This window comes from Primulina huaijiensis, chromosome 5, assembly GCF_012295235.1.
Source record: "Primulina huaijiensis isolate GDHJ02 chromosome 5, ASM1229523v2, whole genome shotgun sequence".
Lineage (NCBI taxonomy): Eukaryota > Viridiplantae > Streptophyta > Magnoliopsida > Lamiales > Gesneriaceae > Primulina > Primulina huaijiensis.
In genome coordinates this window covers 2,178,984-2,201,916 of record NC_133310.1, presented here as the reverse complement: position 1 = coordinate 2,201,916, position 22,933 = coordinate 2,178,984, and the positions used below count along the sequence as shown (strand labels likewise).

General features: G+C 33.7%; 4 protein-coding genes across 4 annotated transcripts in view; 1 reads left to right on the top strand and 3 right to left on the bottom strand.

Annotated features, from left to right (window-relative positions):
- Positions 1-8,917, bottom strand: part of LOC140976273 (F-box protein At5g07610-like) — a 34,598-nt gene extending 25,681 nt beyond the window's left edge. The window contains exon 1 of the mRNA XM_073440296.1: positions 8,809-8,917. The gene's annotated coding sequence lies outside the window, so the exon portion shown is untranslated. The remainder of the gene's footprint in view (positions 1-8,808) is intronic.
- LOC140976275 (uncharacterized) lies at positions 3,606-22,837 on the bottom strand. Its single transcript, XM_073440301.1, has 8 exons — positions 22,821-22,837; positions 20,411-20,505; positions 20,225-20,315; positions 4,902-5,000; positions 4,626-4,778; positions 4,447-4,544; positions 3,973-4,183; positions 3,606-3,826 (listed from the first exon to the last, which is right to left on the bottom strand). The coding sequence occupies exons 4-8, from the start codon at positions 4,990-4,992 to the stop codon at positions 3,741-3,743; spliced, it is 639 nt and encodes a 212-aa protein (XP_073296402.1). The 5' UTR covers positions 4,993-5,000; positions 20,225-20,315; positions 20,411-20,505; positions 22,821-22,837; the 3' UTR covers positions 3,606-3,740.
- On the top strand, positions 11,464-13,787 carry LOC140976468 (uncharacterized). The gene is made up of 2 exons (XM_073440629.1): positions 11,464-12,499; positions 12,592-13,787. Exons 1-2 carry the CDS (start codon positions 11,776-11,778, stop codon positions 13,635-13,637), a joined length of 1,770 nt encoding a protein of 589 aa, XP_073296730.1. The 5' UTR covers positions 11,464-11,775; the 3' UTR covers positions 13,638-13,787.
- On the bottom strand, positions 18,180-20,192 carry LOC140976274 (uncharacterized). Its single transcript, XM_073440300.1, has 4 exons — positions 19,198-20,192; positions 19,020-19,117; positions 18,547-18,757; positions 18,180-18,400 (listed from the first exon to the last, which is right to left on the bottom strand). Exons 2-4 carry the CDS (start codon positions 19,107-19,109, stop codon positions 18,315-18,317), a joined length of 387 nt encoding a protein of 128 aa, XP_073296401.1. The 5' UTR covers positions 19,110-19,117; positions 19,198-20,192; the 3' UTR covers positions 18,180-18,314.
- Positions 22,838-22,933: the final 96 nt, after the last annotated feature.

Here is a 22,933-nt window from a genome sequence, read left to right as displayed (position 1 = left end):
ACAATAAAGGCACGCCGTTAATAATACCTTTAATAGTATTATTAACAGCGTGCATGCTTATGTGCGCTGTTAAAAGTAAATCATTTTTTTAAAAAAATTAATGTTTATATATTAACCGAGTACATTAATCGCACGCTGTCGATGATATCATTCACGGCATGCATATTATTAGCACGCTGCGGAAAATGGGTCCGAAATTTAAAATTAGCGACGGTTTTAGTATAACCGTCGCGACTTGAAATTTGCGACGGTTTATACAACATTTAGCGACGGTTTACAATAACCCGTCGCCGATTTGAGATCGGCGACAGTTTAATAAAATCACCGTTGCTTTTAGCGATAGTTCTTTAAAACCGTCGCCGATAGCCCTAAATCAGCGACGGTTTAATAAATAACCGTCGCTATTCGCGACAGTTTTATTTTAACTGTTGCTAATAGCGACGATTTATTGGACAACCGTCGCTAATAGTCGCAAATTATCTATAAATATCGGATTTCTGTTCCATTTTCTACACACTAACACTTCAAATTCCTCTCACTAATACGATTTAAGTTTCGATTTAGTTATCTTTTTTTGTTTCAATTTTTGGTTAATTTTTTAAATGTTAGTTAAGATCATTACTATTGTTATCATAGTTTTTTTTTTAAAATTTACTAAATTACAAAAGTAATTTTTTTTTAATTTTTACTTAAGCTAAATTTAAAGACCGTCGTTATTGTAGCGACGGAGTATAAACCGTCACTAAATTAACGACGGTGTTAGCGGTTTTTAACCGTCGCCAATTTGGAAAAACCGTCGCTAAATTTTAGATGTTCTATGAATATTAACGGCGTACATTGCACGCTGCAGATAGTTGTATTAACGGCGTGTATGAATAATAGTATTAACAGCGTGCACATATACGCCGCGGATAATCATGAATTTTCAACGGCTTGCAACTTTGCAGCGTGGAATGCGCGCTGCGGAAAGCCCATATGCGCGCTGCGGAAAGTCAATTTTGTTGTAGTGTATTTTCGACTAAAATCTTTTCCAAATCTGAAGTCATATTAAAAAAAAGTCAATTAGTATTTTCTTTTCCAAATTTGGATCCAAATAATATTCATAAACTTTAAACAAATCTCAATTACTCAAGAATGAATATCTTTGATACCACTTGTTGGGAAAATCCATATAACCACATAATCCATCATGCCAAGTCATTAAGAATTTGCTGAAAACTTAAGCGAAAGCATACCTGAAGCCATAATCCTTACACCTTAAGAATGGGTGACGATCTTCCAGATGTACGCGTTCTTTTTATTGAGAGGATATTTCAGTTTCTCTTCAGCACTATTTTCTATAATGAGAGTATAGAATAAGCAACGTGATTATAACGCGTGATTCGGATGTCATAACTCATATATAGATAATGTCTATTATTAACTTATGATATTTCTGTTTTAGTCTATCATAAAACATAAATTATACTTTCGTGGGCAGCCCGTGTATTTTATGTTCCGGGCAGGTTATGTTATTTTACATTCTCCTTCAAAAAAAAATTTAAATAAATAAAATTAGTTAGCCTATGTATTTTATGTTCCGGGCATGTCGTTATATTTTCTTTTTTTGTGGGCAGCATATGCTTTATTTTAGATTAAGGTAAACAAGTAAGAAATTTTTATACCCTGGACAGCGTATGTATATATTTAGAAAATTAAACCTCAACGCATCATCAAAATTTGACAAAAAATGAATAAATAAAACTTCGGCATGAAATAGTCCTCTCAACTAATAACTAAATTTTGTTTTGCAGAAACATAAAAAGCTCGGATAAGTGCTCTTCAACTCGGGCTGTCCATTTTTGCCACCAAACACCACCTCAGTCATTTTCAACTGCATCGATGAAAACTGGTAAGCGTAAGGGCTCAAGCTATTTTCGAGATAACAAGATAATATATAATAAAAAGAAGACATGCATTCAACCTTTTTCCTCAACTCAGTTATAAAATATATTTTTAAGTAAACCTTTTTTTAAGAAAGCGCTCAATATAACTCATGAATTCTCAATCCTCAACATCAAGTATAAACTTATACCGCTCCACATAAACAGTCAAATTTTCATTCAAAACTCCTTTCGTAAAAGTTTCTTTTAATTTTATGAAATATGGCTCAAAAATTACTTACAATTCATAATTTTTTGTTCAAATTCTCCATGAATCCAAGTTGGCAGAGGTATTCCGACCCAAATGCCGACATCAAAATCCAGCAATCAGTCAAGTTGGTAGATGTGTTCCTACTCGAAAGACAAAACCCAAAACTCGTAATCATTCAAGTTAGTAATTACTACAAAAAAAAATATTTTAGCGACGGTTTAAAAAGAGTCGTCGCCAAATTTTGCGACGGTTTTTCAATAAACGTCGCGCTATTAGCAACGGTTTTTTAAAACCAGTCGTGCGTCGCTAATTTGCGACGGTTAATAAACGGTCGTCAATTTGCGACGGTTTTGTAAAAGTCGTCGTCAATTTTTCACAGAGAAGAATACATTCATCCAGTCTATCATAATGTTAATATTGAGGCTCCTCCGTCATCTTCGTATCATGTTGCACCACGAATTCTTCCAAATACATTTCTAGATTTTTTTGACTCTATTGAAGAAAATGTTAACTTTGAAGCGAACCCTAAAAATGAGAACGAGAATTTTGATGAAGAAAATCCTACAATAAATAATGTTCCTGAAAGTCCAAATAAAACGTTAAGTTCTCGAGCAAAGGATCGTGTAACATGTCTCTTGACAGTGAAATTCGATGAATCTAGATTCCACTTCAGTTTATTAGATTTTCTTCCTTGTCGATCACTTGTACGAATTGTGACGAGGCTCGATAAAAAGAACCTCACGATCTCGTAATACTTTCTGTTTGAAATTTTTTTTTTATAATCTTTTATTCAACGCAAGATGGATATAAATGCAAAAGAGTCATAGATCATCATACTCTAAAGATCATAAACATCAAACTGGAAAAAAGAACAAACCAAAAACTAAATACCAAATCCTATCAAAATTCAAAGTAAAACAATAAGGAAAAAGAATTCTAATCCATGTGCTTGAAACAGCCGTGGGTGTGCCTCTTGTAAACTTGAATTCTCGGACTCCTTTTCTGGGCATGTCCCGTTGTGGTGGTCTTAACATAAAATCTATTGTAAACTTGTAGATTCATTTTCAACATCACAATAATTCATTGCCTAAAGTTAATAACCTCTTACACTCCGAAATAGATCTAAACAATGGGGTTCTGAGTTATACCTCAAAATCTGAAACACACATATTGTGATTTGCCTGAAGATAAACTGGATCAAATGGTTTTCTCCTTGTTGATTTGCAGTAGAATCCAAAGTATGTATTTACCAGGAAAGATACGGAGTTTGGGCTTTAGTTTTAGGACGAGATATGTATTTTCCAAGACATGAAAATTAGGGTAATTTTATTCCTTCACGGCCGAGGAGTTCTAGAGTGAGATTTTTGTGAGGTAGAGTCATTTATGGACCTCAATTATGCATAATTTGGTTTAGTTTAACCTATATTGTAAATAATAACACTGTAAGCTATCCTACAAAATATATTCCAAAGTAATCGCAACCTAAATTAATTTTCAATCACCCAAAACAGAGGAATCCGACAATCAGCGTGTATCCATTACAATATGCTACAGTTTATGGAAGTATGCACTGGTAGATGCAAATCAAACAAAGCCAAAAAGTGCAATCAATAGGGCCTAAATTTCCTGGCAGCTCTCATTTCTTGTATCCGCTTTTTGTCCTGCTCGAATTTGCTTTGCAACATCATAATCTCTGCAACCCGGGGGAAAAAAAAATGAAACATCAACCTTATTACTGGTCCATCACATTGTTGATATGGATGTGTAACCCTTAATTTAAAAGTACCAGGTTCATAAACTACCAAGTAAAAAGAATTTTGCAAAAGAATTCAAGCATACCTTTTCTGTGGGCTTCCCTTCTCTGGAACCGATAAAAGTCTAAACCAACGTCTTTACTCTTCTTTTTGGCCATCTTATCTAGAACAGCAGCTTGGGCAACAGAACCAACAACAATTCCACTTTCAGCCTCAGTAGTCTTTTTCCTACCTTTATGATGTACAACAACAGTCCACCCACCTTCTGCTGCTTGGGCTTCCCTTTCCTTTCTTGCCTACATCAATGGTAAAAGGAAATAGAGTGACAAGACGCAGAAAAGGGAAAAAACCAAACACGGGCCAAAAATTAATCGATGAGCTAGGACTATTTATACAAATTTGGGAAGAAAAAAGAATGAGGAAAATCTAAAGACAGACCAGAGAGCGAGTTCCTCAGCTTACAAAACAAAAGTGTATTTCAATTAACTTATCGTGACCATATTTTATTTGAAAGATGTTAAAAAAAATTTAAAAAATTTGCACTATAAATATTAAATACCTGCTCCTCTTGTGCCTCATGTGCTGTTATGAAGTCATCAATCCTTTCTTGCAGTACCTTAATTCCAGGTCTGGTCTGATGGTATTGCATAACCCATTCTAATAAAAAACATAAACGTTTAACTCAGATCAAGAAGGTTTAAGGAAACAAATTCTCCAAATTGTTTAATAAATCCATACTTTTCATTCCTTTGGAATTGTCCTCATCTCCTGAGGACATCTGATCAACTTCATCAACTGCAACATTTCCTTTCTTCTTAAGCAAATCATCCTGTGATGATTCTTTACCCAGTAACTTTCTCTTTTTCTGTTTTGCAGACATTTTTGGCTTTCCTACCATTAGAAAAAACAAAGTCCACAATTATTTTTTCCAGTACTAATATGATAGCATAAAGTCGAGGGTACGCCAGAAAGGCATGGTCATAATGAAGATTAGTAGCTAGTGCAATCAGTTACCACTAGATTTGAAGCTTCTTGTATCAGCCTCATCAAGTCCTGTAGAGTTTATATCATGATCTTTGCTTTCCAGCTTTGTAGTCAAAGCCATTTCCTCATCTGACAAAATGACAATCACATCGTTTTGCAGTTCAATGTCTATATACGTATGGAGTATTGACACTAATATAGCTTTTTTCGTTATATTTTAGAGGCAGAAGTATCGAATACGAAATCAATCTTAATTTGATCAGATTCAAATTATGAGTCCACGTGCTCCAATATGTAACAGGTCATCAAAATCACACACCCAGAGTTCACAAAACAAGTAGGTCATGATTGACCACCAGTCCACATCCTCAAAAGGCTTAAAAAACACATGAAGCTGTTGATAATTATAATACCGGAAACCGGATATGATCATAAGTCGCAATTTTAAGTCAAATGTCGTATTTTTCAAACGAGGGACATGTATATTTTCCCAGTGCAACTGGCCAAAGCCAGCCCAAAAGCCAGGATTCGGCGGATTTCCATCACTCCACGGCCACATCCTAATTTGGACCTGGACACCATTCTACTACCTAACTGATACAACTTAGTTGTGTGACTTGGGTCCAGCATTGAGTCCAGAAATATGCAGGGGAGAAAGGAATGAGAGTAAAAAAATAAGAGTTAAGAGAGACAAATGATTGTTAAAAATGTCACTACATTACAAGGCTTCTTGGACTACCGAGGGCTGCTTCTAGTACAGGGGAATAAGCTTCTGCCAAGTCCATCACAAACTCGTGCTTGGATCCTGGATACTGAGGGTTAACTGGATCTCCTAGGCAGTGTTTCCTATTTTTGGTTGGTCATATGGCATGCTTCCAAACTCCAAATATTCAGGAATCCCCTTTTTCCAAAAAGGGACATCATTAAAATGCTCAAAAAAAGTCTCCAGGAATAACAGAGCACAATTGGACAACAATCTAGCTAATATTCAAAAGATCCCTCGGCCTTTTGAGAGAGTAGACATTACCTTTATTACCCAGCCTGTTCAAATGTGGAATCCCAGATCCCTACCTACAGACCACTCATAATAACATAGTTAAAACGTCCTCACATCATCTGTAATCCATTTATCAAAGAATGATGTCAATCCTTCCCTAGAAGATTTCGGACTTCACCATATCCGCATGCATCATCATGTTCGAGCATCAATCGAATGGGAGGGTAAAATTAATGGAAGAAAAAGTACAGAAGGTTGGTATACTACAAAGATGTTTCAAAAAGTTAAATTATATGCAAATATATTCACAAATGATGTTGGTAGTGGTTACCATTACATTTACATACCATTTTGTCGTTCAAAGGCATCCTCTGCCTCGTTGATTGCATCAGCCCTTTTGACATATTCAATTATTTTCCTCCCTTTTTGCCTCGAATTCTGCAATTTATCTTTTTGTTCATTCACAGCATCTTTCTTCACAGAAAGTTAGCCTTCAATAGCATTATTGTTTGAGGTATTTGTTTCATCTTTACCTGATTTAGCTCTTTTGTCCGTCTTCTTTTTGGAAAAGTTAGATGTTTGTAAAAAAGACCCAGCCTATATCCCTTAGCAATGACACTAACCCAACCTAAAGACATTACGCATACTAATAAGTGATATCATAATCTATACTGGCAACCACACATGCAGGATTCAAGTAATACAACAAACAAATGATAAAAATTGAAATTTAATGTATGAAAGTCAAATTTTTAAGCATACGACAAATAAATCATACAAAGAAATAAAACCACCTGACCCTATAAACATCACATAAAACACATCAATATCACAAAAATGTATCATTACACACCGACATGAATCCTAATCCATGAGCTTGAAACAGCCGTGGGTGTGGCTCTTGTAAACTTGAATTCTCAGACTCCTTTTCTGGGCATGTCCCGTTGTGGTGGTCGTAACATAAAATCTATTGTAAACTTGCAGATTGATTTTCAACATCACAATAATTCATTACCTAAAGTTAATAACCTCTTACGATCCGAAATAGATCTAAATAATGGGGTTCTGAGTTATACCTCAAGAAATAGATCTAAATAATGGGGTTCTGAGTTATTCCTCAAAATCTGAAACACACGTATTGTGATTTGCCTGAAGATAAACTGGATCAAATGGTTTTCCCTGTGTTGATTTGCAGTAGAATCTAAAGTATGTATTTACCAGGAAAGATACGGAGTTTGGGCTTTAGATCTAGGACGAGATATGTATTTTCCAAGACATGAAAATTAGGGTAATTTTATTCCTTCACGGCCGAGGAGTTCTAGAGTGAGATTTTTGTGAGGTAGAGTCATTTATGGACCTCAATTATGCATAATTTGGTTTAGTTTTAACCTATCATAATAAACGCATTATCCTCAGGATAGATCCAATGATCACCGTTGTTTTAGAAAAAAAAATTCGTGGGGTCAAGAATAAATCCCACATATTTGGACTAATGATGACCACTGGATGTACAATGAACCAAACATACTCAGTATAGAATCTCATCGACCGATTCAGTGCAATTCCATTTGGGAAAAAAACAGTTATTTCTTAATTTTACAATTTATGAATTAAAATTCCAATTATTATTGGTTCGATGATTGTGCCATAAATATTTTATGTGTGCTATCAAGAATAAATAAATATAAAGCATAAACACACATGCACATACATTTTATTAATGCAAAAATATCTTGCCTAGTAAGCAGGGTTACGAAACATATGAGTGGAGTAATTTAAGAATTTTGAAATTGAGCATGTAAAAAGATATTTCCTAAAGACTAGAATATCGGGAAAGCTGAATCTTCTAAAATTCTGATAACATATTTTTAGAATTTTGGAAACCTGAGATTATATAACTAATTATCTTTTTCCATTATTTTTAAATTTATTATTAGTAAATTAAAATGCACAAAGTATCAAAAAATTTAAATAGTATCACAAGCCTATAACTAAAATTCACTAATGGTGTAAAGTGTATTTCATTACATCGAGTGTGACAAGATCTCTATCACTTGTACATCAAAATTCATGTGCGTACACTTGACATTCTACGGCATTAAACATCTCTACTTTTCACAATTAACACAAAAAACATCAAATGCACTTCCTAACAATATCATATCAGTTATTCAACTTTGAGCAACAAAAGAAGCACAACATAATATAACTCATGGTTCAACACCAAATCTTCTTCTGTTTTTTCTGTGTATTGTGATTTAACTAATAAATTGCAGAAATATACAGCCAAAAGGAACACTTTAAAGGATCCGAACAGGCTTGATTGGTAAAAGTTTCCATTTCTTGACAAACAAACTGAATGGACGGTGTTTAAAAATTGCATCCTACCCAATTAACTCTTCTTTCCACTTATTTCTCCTAGGTGACGAGAGAGGATGATCCCCTAAAAAGAAAACCGATATATTAACTGAAGTTGTGAAAAAAAGGTTTCTTTCCCAGCAAATTATATGAAATCGAGTCTCCCCCATCGCCTCTCAAATACGAACTTAAAAAATTTCGCATATTTTCCCCCAATAATTTGATAACAATAAGGAAATAATACCTGATTTCACCACATCACTGCTCATGACAAAATAATTAACTAATACACCATATACAAGAATACAAAATCAAACGAAACATAAAAACAAGAACAGTTTGAACTAAAAGTACTGCCGTTTCTTAACTACAAAACCCTACCGCCGCAATAATTCAAACGAAAAACCAAGATACTCCATAGTTCTAGCCGTATACCCCCAAAATATAACAAGAAATGCACACAAAAGTTGCATTATTAAATCGATTGAAACACGTAAATCGTTTTCCAAACATATCATCAATGAACAACGCGAAAGTTCAGAGTAAAAAATGAAGCAGAGGTTCGAGAAAAAAAGTGCGTACCAAGTTTGATTGCGACCGAGTCTGCGGAGACAACACAGTCGAGCTCCCGTTTTCATAATTTTGGGAGTACTCTCGTTTCGTTGAATGGCCCAATAAAAGGCGGCCCTGGTTATAATTGGCCCAATCCTTTATTTTTCAAGTAAAGTCTCAATTATGCTAAAAAAAGTAAAGTCTTAATTGTTTTAATCCTTAATTAATAGTGATCCCATCTAAATTATGTCATTGATATTTTTGTTTTTATATATATACTTAGTACAAATGCATAGTACTGGAGGCAACATGGCTCGACTCATCACTAGGTGAGGCTGGATCTGTTCTTTATTTTGGTAAATCGAGTAATTGTCAACTCAATTTACATGTTTCATGTGGCAAAGTGGACTGATCCAATAGGCGTAATCCATTTTGACCTATCTACAAATACACGTGTTAAAGATACTTCTTGAACACTAGCACTTCAAGGGGGCGGTTCGGCTACCGGTTTCGTCATCTTTTCGGATAGAAGATCAAATATAAAATTTTTATATTTCTTAATATTATGCAATTGATGAAGATTTGTGGCTTGGAAAAGTGAAATCTCTCTTCTAGATGCTTAAGCTATCAGACAGTAGAGACGTCGAAGATTTCTTGTGAAATAATGAGATATCTTTGTTGGTAACCGAACCACCTCTTTAAGTGATAGTGAAGAAGTAACTTTCGGTAGTAAATAAGATGCGTTTAAATTATAAATATTTTTTATATGAATATGATTTCCTAACTGATTAACTTCAATGATATTCGATTGATTAGGTATCATCTAAATATAAATTTGGATTCAAGTTAAAATTTTAATATATATATCATCAAATAACAATGAATTTTTTTTAAAAAAGGACGCAAATGATTAATGAAAATTTTAAAGATTTTTTTTTATGATTGTAGCAAAGTTATGACTGATTACGGGTTTTGAGTCTTAACTTTTGAGTCGAGGCATCTTTACCAACTTGAATGATTACGAGTTTTGGGTTTTGGCTTTCGAGTAGGAACACATATACCAACTTGACTGATTACTGGCTTTTGATATCGGCATTTGGGTCGAGATATCTCTGCCAACTTGGATTCATTGAGAATTTGAACAAAAATTTATGAACCGTAAGTAATTTTTTAGCCATATTTCATAAATTAAAGGAAACTTTTACGAAAAAGTTTTGAAGGAAAACTTGACCATTTATGTGGAGCGATATAAGTTTACGCTTGATGTTAAGGATTGAGAATTCATGAGTTATATTGAATGCTTTCCTAAAAAAGTTTACTTAAAAATATATTTTATAACTGAGTTGATGAAAAAGGTTGAATGCATGTCTTTTTTTTTTTTTATCATATGTTATCTCAGAAACAGCTTGAACCTCTACGCTTACCAGTTTTAATCAATGCAAGTGAAAAGGACTGAAGTGGTGTTTGCTGGCAAGAATGGACGGTCTGAGTTGGAGAGCACTTATCCGAGCTTTTTATGTTTCTACAAAACAAAAATTTATTTATTTATTAGTTAAGAGGATTATTCCATGCCAAAGTTTTATTTATTCATTTTTGTGCAAATTATGAGGATGCGTTGAGGTTATTTTTGTTTAAGAAGACGTTTATTTTTATGTTATTGGAGATTGAAGCTTTCAAATTTTATTTTGTAAAAATTTATTATGAATTGTGTGTTTAGGCCTATATATATATATATATACCTAAAAACCGTAATCAAACAAAATTTACCACAATCAATAAAACAATCCACATCACAACAAAAACTGTCATAAACTTCCTTTCCTCCATGCATTCAAATGTTTACTCGACTCAATTCAAAATTTACATTTTCGCACGAGTTTTCTAAATATATTACACATGCTGCCCAGGTTATAAAAATTTCTTACTTGTTTCTCGAAATCTAAAAGAAAGCACATATTGTCCACGAAAAAAGAAAATAAAATGACATGCCCGGAACATAAAATACATACGATGACTGTTTTTATTTATTTAAATTTTTTGAAGAAGCGTGTAAAATAACATAACCTGCCCGGAACATTAAATACAGGCTGCCCACAAAAGTATAATTTATGTTTTGTGATGTGCTGAAACATAAATATCAGAAGTTAATAATAGACATTATCTATATATGAGTTATGGTATCCGAATCGCGCGTTCTGAAGAGAAACTGAAGGATTATCTCAAGAAAAGGAACGCATAGGTCTGGAAGATCATCACCCATTCTTAAGGAGTAAGGAATATGACTTCAGGTACGCTTTCGCTTAAGTTTTCAGTCAAATTCTTAATGACTTGGCATAATGGATTATGTGGTTATATGAATTTAATAAAAAGACAATAATATGAATTGAGTACATAATGAGCTATATATAATTGTGACAAATATAGCAATGAAAAGAAATGTACATAATTTTTGCACTGTCATAATAAAGGAACTAATTATTTCAAAATCTTTATCCATATTTATACGGATTCGGATCCTCTACTGTGTTGAAAACACAGCACTTAGTGTTGTGTACTTTTTACACGTAAATCTGACAACTTTTTAAATTTATCTCATATGATGTGAAGTCCACAAGATGATCATGTGATCATCTCGTGTAAAAATGCATGTATTTTCAACACAGTAGAGGATCTAAATCCTATTTATACTACTATAGAAGACGTGTTTAAAATAATATAAATAGCATGAAGAACATCATTATATATATTATTAGGAATAATTTTCATATTTATATAATATTTAATAGATATCAACATGCAAAGCTTCTTGCTAGTGAATAAAAAAATCAGTAAACTACCCAAAGGCGATTATCCAGTCAAAAAACTTTAAAACAAAACGTTAAAACGAAGTAAAGTTTGCTTATATGATACTCCAAGAATAAAGTTGGTTATTTAATGGCTATATATACCAACACAATCTGTGATTCAATCGTCAAAAAGAAATAGAAAACATAATTCATGATGGAAAGAGAGAAGGATCATTTTGCTCATGAGCATCCATTGATTTTCAACGAATTAGAGGAGGAGATTCCTCACTGCTGCAACGCGTGTGGGTTGCGTTTGCTATCCAGCCCCTATTACTTGTGTACCATTCAAGATTGCAGCTTTTACCTCCACCAAGCTTGCTCACAGCTTCCCCACAAATTGCATCATTATTTCCGTGGTGATTATGGTCCTGTTGAAAAGCACTCTCTTGATTTGCTCGCAAAGCCACGTGATGATAACTGTAGGTGCGGTGATTGTGGGAAATTGTGCAAGAATTTCGCCTACCACTGCTCCAAATGTGAATTTGTTCTCCACCCTCAGTGTGGTTCTCCATTGGATATCCAAATAAAACACATTAGCCACCCCCAACACCCCATGGTAGCTATGCGTAAGGAGGCTTTGCTGCTATGTGATGTTTGTGGGAGAGATCATAAGGGCTATTTCTTCTCATGTCACCAATGTGATTTTTGGATTCACCAGGATTGTGCCTTGTCACCCATCTTAGTGAAAGTCGAAGAACATGAACACCATCTCTCCCTCTTCTATTCTGCTGCAGCCTTGTTAGGCCTCTTTATTGAAGATCTCAAATGTTTATTTTGTGGAGAAATGGCATTAAAAAGGTTTGGACTTTATTATTGTTTGATTTGCTATGTTATCGCTCACGTGGATTGCACAACATCACATATGAAGGACTCGGGTAACTAAATTTACTTATATCTCATTTCCGATATATGAATTTATCGCATAAAACAACATACACATACACATTTTTTATGACAAAAACTGCAGGTGCAGTACTTCATCTGCCGACGATGTTAGGCGATACATTTCATAGTTTGATAATGCGTACAAGAGTGAAGGAGTTGGCTATAAAGGAGAGCGATTCTAAGGACATGTTGGAAAAGTATCACGCTCATTCTTTGGTCTTGACAGATGGCAGTACTGCACAGGAATCAATCTGCAACGCATGCGTTAAGCCCATTTCACCTCCATATTACAATTGCAGTGCTCAATCTGAATGCAATTTTCTCCTCCACAAATTTTGTGCAAATTTGCCCCTTTCTATCAAACACTCATCGTTCAACGAATCAGACCCAGGCAGCCTAGCTTCCACAAGATGGGATGGATTCTTTCGATTGTTTAAATGTTATCGCTGCGGAAAGTACAACAACGGAATTGGATACACATTTAGAGGTGGGAGAGATGTTGATATTGATTGTGCCTTTGCTCCGATAATCATCAAGCATGATTCACACGACCAACACCCGCTTATACTAATTCATTATCGTGTTCGTAACACACGTATATCATGTTGTGGTAAAATGAAAAGTAGATACTCATACCACTGTAGTGTATGTAAATGGGCCATACACATTGATTGCGCTCGTCTTCCTAAAACAGTCACCCACAAATTCGATAAACATCCCCTCACTCTAACATATGCATCTTCTAATTCCCAACACCACTCTGATGACCCCCTTTGCGAATTCTGTGAAGAACATATTGATCCCATGTATTGGTTCTATCATTGTACCGAATGTGACCAGTCATTCCATGTTAAGTGCATTCCTTCAACAGGGGAATATTCAGGAATCAAGTTTGGTGGCACTATGAAAGTTCCTTGTCACAGTGATCATCCATTGACTTTGGTAAGGACGATGAGTGCTTGCACTCAAACCTGTGGATATTGCCACAAAATAATCCAGGGCTTTGAAGATGGGGCGGCCTTACACTGCGCAGACTGTGATTTTTGGATTCATTTAGATTGTGGATATCGATCTTCTGATGCAATTGTTCCATCTCGCGGGAAACTGAAGCCCTTTTTGTTAGATTAGACTTCCTTTTCATATCAAGTTTTTTTGATCACTTGTTCAAATGGTTTGAATATATTTTGCCATTATTTTCTTTTCCCAAAATATTGGATGTTTATGAAGGAAACATGACTGAAAAATAGAGAAACTTGAATGTATCAATTTATTATTTAACATATGGTCTATTTTTATTACCCTAAAATATGAAATAGATTACTTTCTTATAATATTGTTTATTATTCGTTGTGCGTCGGTTACTAGTGTGGGTTATGTTTGTTCTAGACCTCTTTTATTTTATCTTTTTAAAAAAATTTATAACACAAAAGCACATTTTATTGTAGCTAGATTATTATATAATAATAATTATTATTATTACTATTATCAAACAATCATTATATAGCTATTGATAAAACATAAACACATTACTTTACTATATTTTAGATAATAAGTTTCAGATAATCTTTTATTTGTTTGAGATTTAGTTTCGTATCAGATCATTACTGTTGTCGATATCACAATGATAAGTTTCTTATATAGCAAACAATGAAAAAAGTTGTTATTTTTGAAATCCGTAGATTTTAAATTCATGATTTCAAATTATTTGACTTGTTTGGACGGACTAAATTCATATTCATTATATATCAAGTTAGACATTTCCAACAGTAGTTTGGAGAAATAAATCAATATTTGATATCATTTCAAATTTCATATTCAAAATCTCAACCGAAATGACACCGACCAATTCAAACGTGTTATATGTGAAGCGAGAACTATTCTATCGCCAATCCACCAAAATAAATTGAATATTATTTGCTATTTATTTATTTATTTTTTTCCTTTTTTGTAATGGACACTTTTTATTTTCTCTTCTTTTAATAAAAGAAAGGTATACTCTTGAGATATAAAATTAATTAAAAGTATTTAAATATATAAATATATTAGGTGAGGAAAAAGTTTAAAAGAAAAGAATAGTAGAGAGCTTTAATATTGCTTTGGAAACTTTCTGAAGTTTATAATGGAAGGATGTTATTTTATTCTCTCTTCTTTTAATAGAATAAAAAAGCATATTCTTAAGTATCATAAATCATATGAATATGATCATTTTAAAACATAATAAGTATTATTTTTTTCAAATTAAATAAATTTTTAGTTCTTAAAAATATTTAATTTAAATGTATATATCTGATGAAACTAGGACCAAAACAGAGAAATTATATTTTAAAATTTTGCAATATTATTCTTTAATTTCTATAAGTTGGTCAAAATATATATAGCTAATCTAATTGTTTCAAGCTAAAAGTATATAAAGACATAAATCAATTTTAGCTAAGGAATATAAAGCTTTATTGTAAATTAAAGACGAATAATTTATTCATTATTGTATACTTAGTTTCATTAAGCCACATTAGATTACATATAAAATAAATATTTTTTTAGCATATTTAATGTTGTGGATTTAGCTTGGTATAAGAGGTAATTAAGCATCATCAAACAGTGTTAATGAATTAACATCACAGAACTTTAAGATTGATTTGGAAATTTTTTTAAGTTAATATTGTAATGTTACTTTTTTGTATTTGACACTATCCATTCTCTCTTCTTTTAATAAAAGAAATAAATTACATGTCTATTTTTTAAAGAATTTATATCATATATAAAAATTGTCATTTTTAAACATAGTAAGAGTCGATTTGGACAAGTTAATAGATCTGGGCACGCCCATCACGCTTGTGCATGCCTAGAGAGATTGTGCGTGCAGGCACACCCAATATGGGCACTCCGCGAGCTCGGCATTGTCTCGGTATCAAGAAAAAAAAACTATATTTACGCAAATCGCCCCCTTTTCATCGCTAGAACGCTGTAGAAATTGTGCGACGATCCTGTAGTTTCGAATTTTTGAAGATTTATTTCAAAAAAAAACTTAATTGTAATTCGAAACTATCAGCTGAATCCAAGAAAAATCTATTTTCGAATAAAATATTTTCCAAATCTGAAATCATATAAAAAATAAAGTCAATTAGTATTTTCTTTTCCAAATTTGGATCCAAATAATATTAATAAAGTTTAAACAAATGTCAATGATTGAAGCATTAATATCTTTGATACCACTTGTTGAGAAAATCCATATAACAACAGAATCCATCATGCCAAGCTATTAAGAATTTGCTGAAAACTTAAGCGAAAGCATACCTGAAGCCATAATCCTTACTCCTTAAGAATGGGTGACGATCTTCCAGATCTACGCGTTCTTTTTATTGAGAGGATATTTCAATTTCTCTTCAGCACTATTTTCTATAATGAGAGTAGAGAATAAGCAACGTGATTATAACGCGATTCGGATGTCATAACTCATATATAGATAATGTCTATTATTAACTTCTGATATTTCTGTTTTAGTCAATCACAAAACATAAATTACACTTTCGTGGGCAGCCCGTGTATTTTATGTTCTGGGCAGATTATGTTATTTTACATTCTCCTTCAAAAAAAAATTTTACTAAATAAAATTAGTTAGCCTATGTATTTTATGTTCCGGGCATGTCGTTATGTTTTCTTTTTTTTTTTGTGGGCAGCATATGCTTTATTTTAGAATAAGGTAAACAAGTAAGAAATTTTTATACCCTGGACAACGTATGTATATATTTAGAAAATTAAACCTCAACGCATCATCAAAATTTGACAAAAAATGAATAAATAAAACGTCGGCATGAAATAATCCTCTTAACTAATAACTAAATTTTGTTTTGCAGAAACATAAAAAGCTCTGATAAGTGCTCTTCAACTCGGGCTATTCATTTTTGCCACCAAACACCACCTCAGTCATTTTCACCTGCATCGATGAAAACTGGTAAGCATAAAGGCTCAAGCTATTTTCGAGATAACAAGATAATATATAATAAAAAGAAGACATGCATTCAACCTTTTTCCTCAACTCAGTTATAAAATATATTTTTAAGTAAACCTTTTTTTAAGAAAGCGCTCAATATAACTCATGAATTCTCAATCCTCAACATCAAGTATAAACTTATACCGCTCCACATAAACAGTCAAATTTTCATTCAAAACTCCTTTCGTAAAAGTTTCTTTTAATTTTATGAAATATGGCTCAAAAATTACTTACAATTCATAATTTTTTGTTCAAATTCTCCATGAATCCAAGTTGGCAGAGGTATTCCGACCCAAATGCCGACATCAAAATCCAGCAATCAGTCAAGTTGGTAGATGTGTTCCTACTCGAAAGACAAAACCCAAAACTCGTAATCATTCAAGTTAGTAATTACTACAAAAAAAAATATTTTAGCGACGGTTTAAAAAGAGTCGTCGCCAAATTTTACGACGGTTTTTCATTAAACGTCGCGCTATTAGCAACGATTTTTTAAAACCAGTCGTGCGTCGCTAATTTGCAACGATTAATAAACGGTCGTCAATTTGCGATGATTTTGTAAAAGTCGTCGTCAATTTTTCACAGAGAAGAATACATTCATCCAGTCTATCATAATGTTAATATTGAGGCTCCTCCGTCATCTTCGTATCATGTTGCACCACGAATTCTTCCAAATACATTTCTAGATTTTTTTGACCCTATTGAAGAAAATGTTAACTTTGAGGCGAACCCTAAAAATGAGAACGAGAATTTTGATGAAGAAAATCCTACAATAAATAATGTTCCTGAAAGTCCAGAAAGTCCAAATAAAACGTTAAGTTCTCGAGCAAAGGATCGTGTAACATGTCTCTTGACAGTGAAATTCGATGAATCTAGATTCCACTTCAGTTTATTAGATTTTCTTCCTTGTCGACCACTTGTACGAATTGTGACGAGGCTCGATAAAGAGAACCTCACGATCTCGTAATACTTTCTGTTTGGAAATTTTTTTTGATAATCTTTTATTCAACGCAAGATGGATATAAATACAAAAGAGTTATAGATCATCATACTCTAAAGATTATAAACATCAAACTGGAAAAAAAAACAAACCAAAAACTAAATACCAAATCCTATCAAAATTCAAAGTAAAACAATAAGGAAAAAGAATTCTAATCCATATGCTTGAAACAGCCGTGGGTGTGCCTCTTGTAAACTTGAATTCTCGGACTCCTTTTCTGGGCATGTCCCGTTGTGGTGGTCTTAACATAAAATCTATTGTAAACTTGTAGATTCATTTTCAACATCACAATAATTCATTGCCTAAAGTTAATAACCTCTTACACTCCGAAATAGATCTAAACAATGGGGTTCTGAGTTATACCTCAAAATCTGAAACACACATATTGTGATTTGCCTGAAGATAAACTGGATCAAATGGTTTTACCCGATTTGCAGTAGAATCCAAAGTATGTATTTACCTGGAAAGATACGGAGTTTGGGCTTTAGTTTTAGGACGAGATATGCATTTTCCAAGACATGAAAATTAGGGTAATTTTATTCCTTCACGGCCGAGGAGTTCTAGAGTGAGATTTTTGTGAGGTAGAGTCATTTATGGACCTCAATTATGCATAATTTGGTTTAGTTTAACCTATATTGTAAATAATAACACTATAAGTTATCCTACAAAATATATTCCAAAGTAATCGCAACCTAAATTAATTTTCAATCACCCAAAACAGAGGAATCCGACAATCAGCGTGTATCCATTACAATATGCTACAGTTTATGGAAGTATGCACTGGTAGATGTAAATCAAACAAAGCCAAAAAGTGCAATCAATAGGGCCTAAATTTCCTGGCAGCTCTCATTTCTTGTATCCGCTTTTTGTCCTGCTCGAATTTGCTTTGCAACATCATAATCTCTGCAACCCGGGGGGAAAAAAATTGAAACATCAACCTTATTACTGGTCCATCACATTGTTGATATGGATGTGTAACCCTTAAATTAAAAGTACCAGGTTCATAAACTACCAAGTAAAAAGAATTTTGCAAAAGAATTCAAGCATACCGTTTCTGTGGGCTTCCCTTCTCTGGAACCGATAAAAGTCTAAACCAACGTCTTTACTCTTCTTTTTGGCCATCTTATCTAGAACAGCAGCTTGGGCAACAGAACCAACAACAATTCCACTTTCAGCCTCAGTAGTCTTTTTCCTACCTTTATGATGTACAACAACAGTCCACCCACCTTCTGCTGCTTGGGCTTCCCTTTCCTTTCTTGCCTACATCAATGGTAAAAGGAAATAGAGTGACAAGATGCAGAAAAGGGAAAAAACCAAACACGGGCCAAAAATTAATCGATGAGCTAGGACTATTTATACAAATTTGGGAAGAAAAAAGAATGAGGAAAATCTAAAGACAGACCAGAGAGCGAGTTCCTCAGCTTACAAAACAAAAGTGTATTTCAATTAACTTATCGTGACCATATTTTATTTGAAAGATGTTCAAAAAAATTAAAAAATTTGCACTATAAATATTAAATACCTGCTCCTCTTGTGTCTCATGTGCTGTTATGAAGTCATCAATCCTTTCTTGCAGTACCTTAATTCCAGGTCTGGTCTGATGGTATTGCATAACTCATTCTAATCAAAAACATAAACGTAACTCAGATCAAGAAGGTTTAAGGAAAACAAATTCTCCAAATTGTTTAATAAATCCATACTTTTCATTCCTTTGGAATTGTCCTCATCTCCTGACCACCAGTCCACATCCTCAAAAGGCTTAAAAAACACATGAAGCTGTTGAGAATTATAATACCGGAATCCGAATATGATCATAAGTCGCAATTTTAAGTCAAATGTCGTATTTTTTCAAACGAGGGACATGTATATTTTCCCAGTGCAACTGGCCAAAGCCAGCCCAAAAGCCAGGATTCGGCGGATTTCCATCACTCCACGGCCACATCCTAATTTGGACCTGGACACCATTCTACTACCTAACTGATACAACTTAGTTGTGTGACTTGGGTCCAGCATTGAGTCCAGAAATATGCAGGGGAGAAAGGAATAAGAATAAAAAAATAAGAGTCAAGAGAGACAAATGATTGTTAAAAATGTCACTGCATTACAAGGCTTCTTGGACTACCGAGGGCTGCTTCTAGTACAGGGGAATAAGCTTCTGCCAAGTCCATCACAAACTCGTGCTTGGATCCTGGATACTGAGGGTTGACTGGATCTCCTAGGTGGTGTTTCCTATTTTTGGTTGGTCATATGGCATGCTTCCAAACTCCAAATATTCAGGAATCCCCTTTTTCCAAAAAGGGACATCATTAAAATGCTCAAAAAAAGTCTCCAGGAATAACAGAGCATGATTGGCAAACAATCTAGCTAATATTCAAAAGATCCCTCGGCCTTTTGAGAGAGTAGACATTACCTTTATTACCCAGCCTGTTCAAATGTGGAATCCCAGATCCCTACCTACAGACCACTCATAATAACATAGTTAAAACGTCCTCACATCATCTGTAATCCATTTATCAAAGAATGATGTCAATCCTTCCCTAGAAGATTTCGGACTTCACCATATCCGCATGCATCATCATGTTCGAGCATCAAACGAATGGTAGGGTAAAATTAATGGAAGAAAAAGTACAGAAGGTTGGTATACCACATAGATGTTTCAAAAAGTTAAATTATATGCAAATATATTCACAAATGATGTTGGTAGTGGTTACCATTACATTTACATACCATTTTGTCGTTCAAAGGCATCCTCTGCCTCGTTGATTGCATCAGCCCTTTTGACATATTCAATGATTTTCCTCCCCTTTTGCCTCGAATTCTGCAATTTATCTTTTTGTTCATTCACAGCATCTTTCTTCACAGAAAGTTAGCCTTCAATAGCATTATTGTTTGAGGTATTTGTTTCATCTTTACCTGATTTAGCTCTTTTGTCCGTCTTCTTTTTGGAAAAGTTAGATGTTTGTAAAAAAGACCCAGCCTATATCCCTTAGCAATGACACTAACCCAACCTAAAGACATTACGCATACTAATAAGTGATATCATAATCTATACTGGCAACCACACATGCAGGATTCAAGTAATACATCAAACAAATGATAAAAATTGAAATTTAATGTATGAAAGCCAAAATTTTAAGCATACGACAAATAAATCATACAAAGAAATAAAACCACATGACCCTATAAACATCACATAAAACACATCAATATCACAAAAATGTATCATTACACACCGACATGAATCCTAATCCATGAGCTTGAAACAGCCGTGGGTGTGGCTCCTGTAAACTTGAATTCTCAGACTCCTTTTCTTGGCATGTCCCGTTGTGGTGGTCGTAACATAAAATCTATTGTAAACTTGCAGATTGATTTTCAACATCACAATAATTCATTACCTAACGTTAATAACCTCTTACGATCCGAAATAGATCTAAATAATGGGGTTCTGAGTTATACCTCAAGAAATAGATCTAAATAATGGGGTTCTGAGTTATTCCTCTAAATCTGAAACACACGTATTGTGATTTGCCTGAAGATAAACTGGATCAAATGGTTTTCCCCATGTTGATTTGCAGTAGAATCTAAAGTATGTATTTACCAGGAAAGATACGGAGTTTGGGCTTTAGATCTAGGACGAGATATGTATTTTCCAAGACATGAAAATTAGGGTAATTTTATTCCTTCACGGCCGAGGAGTTCTAGAGTGAGATTTTTGTGAGGTATAGTCATTTATGGACCTCAATTATGCATAATTTGGTTTAGTTTAACCGATCATAATAAACGCATTATCCTCGGGATAGATCCAATGATCACCGTTGTTTTAGGAAAAAAAATTCGCGGGGTCAAGAATAAATCCCACATATTTGGACTAATGATGACCACTGGATGTACAATGAACAAAACATACTCAGTATAGAATCTCATCGACCGATTCAGTGCAATTCCATTTGGGAAAAAAACAGTTATTTCTTAATTTTACAATTTATGAATTAAAATTCCAATTATTATTGGTTAGATGATTGTGCCATAAATATTTTATGTGTGCTATCAAGAATAAATAAATATAAAGCATAAACACACATGCACATACGTTGTTTTGTTAATGCAAAAATATCTTGCCTAGTAAGCAGGGTTACGAAACATATGAGTGGAGGAATTTAAGAATTTTGAAATTGAACATGTAAAAAGATATTTTCTAAAGACTAGAATATCGGGAAAGCTGAATCTTCTAAAATTCTGATAACATATTTTTAGAATTTTGGAAACCTGAGATTATATAACTAATTATCTTTTTCCATTATTTTTAAATTTATTATTAGTAAATTACAATGCACAAAGTATCAAAAAATTTAAATAGTATCACAAGCCTATTACTAAAATTCACTAATGGTGTAAAGTGTATTTCATTACATCGAGTGTGACAAGATCTCTATCACTTGTACATCAAAATTCATGTGCGTACACTTGACATTCTACGGCATTAAACATCTCTACTTTTCACAATTAACACAAAGAACATCAAATGCACTTCCTAACAATATCATATCAGTTATTCAACTTTGAACAACAAAAGAAGCACAACATAATATAACTCATGGTTCAACACCAAATCTTCTTTTGTTTTTTCTGTGTATTGTGATTTAACTAATAAATTGCAGAAATATACAGCCAAAAGGAACACTTTAAAGGATCCGAACAGGCTTGATTGGTAAAAGTTTCCATGTCTTGACAAACAAACTGAATGGACGGTGTTTAAAAATTGCATCCTACCCAATTAACTCTTCTTTCCACTTATTTATCCTAGGTGACGAGAGAGGATGATCCCCTAAAAAGAAAACCGATATATTAACTGAAGTTGTTAAAAAAAAGGTTTCTTTCCCAGCAAATTATATGAAATCGAGTCTCCCCCGTCGCCTCTCAAATACGAACTTAAAAAATTTCGCATATTTTCCCCCAATAATTTGATAACAATAAGGAAATAATACCTGATTTCACCACATCACTGCTCATGACAAAATAATTAACTAATACACCATATACAAGAATACAAAATCAAACGAAACATAAAAACAAGAACAGTTTGAACTAAAAGTACTGCCGTTTCTTAACTACAAAACCCTACCGCCGCAATGATTCAAACGAAAAACCAAGATACTCCATAGTTCTAGCCGTATGCCCCCAAAATATAACAAGAAATGCACACAAAAGTTGCATTATGAAATCGATTGAAACACGTAAATCGTTTTCCAAACATATCATCAATGAACAACGCGAAAGTTCAGAGTAAAAAATGAAGCAGAGGTTCGAGAAAAAAAGTGCGTACCAAGTTTGATTGCGACCGAGTCTGCGGAGACAACACAGTCGAGCTCCCGTTTTCATAATTTTGGGAGTACTCTCGTTTCGTTGAATGGCCCAATAAAAGGCGGCCCTGGTTAT

Bases quoted from the DNA above. Each gene is read 5' to 3' on its own strand.
- LOC140976275 (XM_073440301.1), bottom strand. From the start codon at position 4,992: ATGGCTTTGACTACAAAGCTGGAAAGCAAAGATCATGATATAAACTCT. The intron at 4,184-4,446 runs GTATTTAATATT...CCATTGATGTAG, and splicing joins ATGAGGCACAAGAGGAGCAG to GCAAGAAAGGAAAGGGAAGC. The intron at 3,827-3,972 runs GTATGCTTGAAT...CCCGGGTTGCAG, and splicing joins AAGGGAAGCCCACAGAAAAG to AGATTATGATGTTGCAAAGC.
- LOC140976468 (XM_073440629.1), top strand. From the start codon at position 11,776: ATGATGGAAAGAGAGAAGGATCATTTTGCTCATGAGCATCCATTGATT. The intron at 12,500-12,591 runs GTAACTAAATTT...CAAAAACTGCAG, and splicing joins ATCACATATGAAGGACTCGG to GTGCAGTACTTCATCTGCCG.
- LOC140976274 (XM_073440300.1), bottom strand. From the start codon at position 19,109: ATGCAATACCATCAGACCAGACCTGGAATTAAGGTACTGCAAGAAAGG. The intron at 18,758-19,019 runs GTATTTAATATT...CCATTGATGTAG, and splicing joins ATGAGACACAAGAGGAGCAG to GCAAGAAAGGAAAGGGAAGC. The intron at 18,401-18,546 runs GTATGCTTGAAT...CCCGGGTTGCAG, and splicing joins AAGGGAAGCCCACAGAAACG to AGATTATGATGTTGCAAAGC.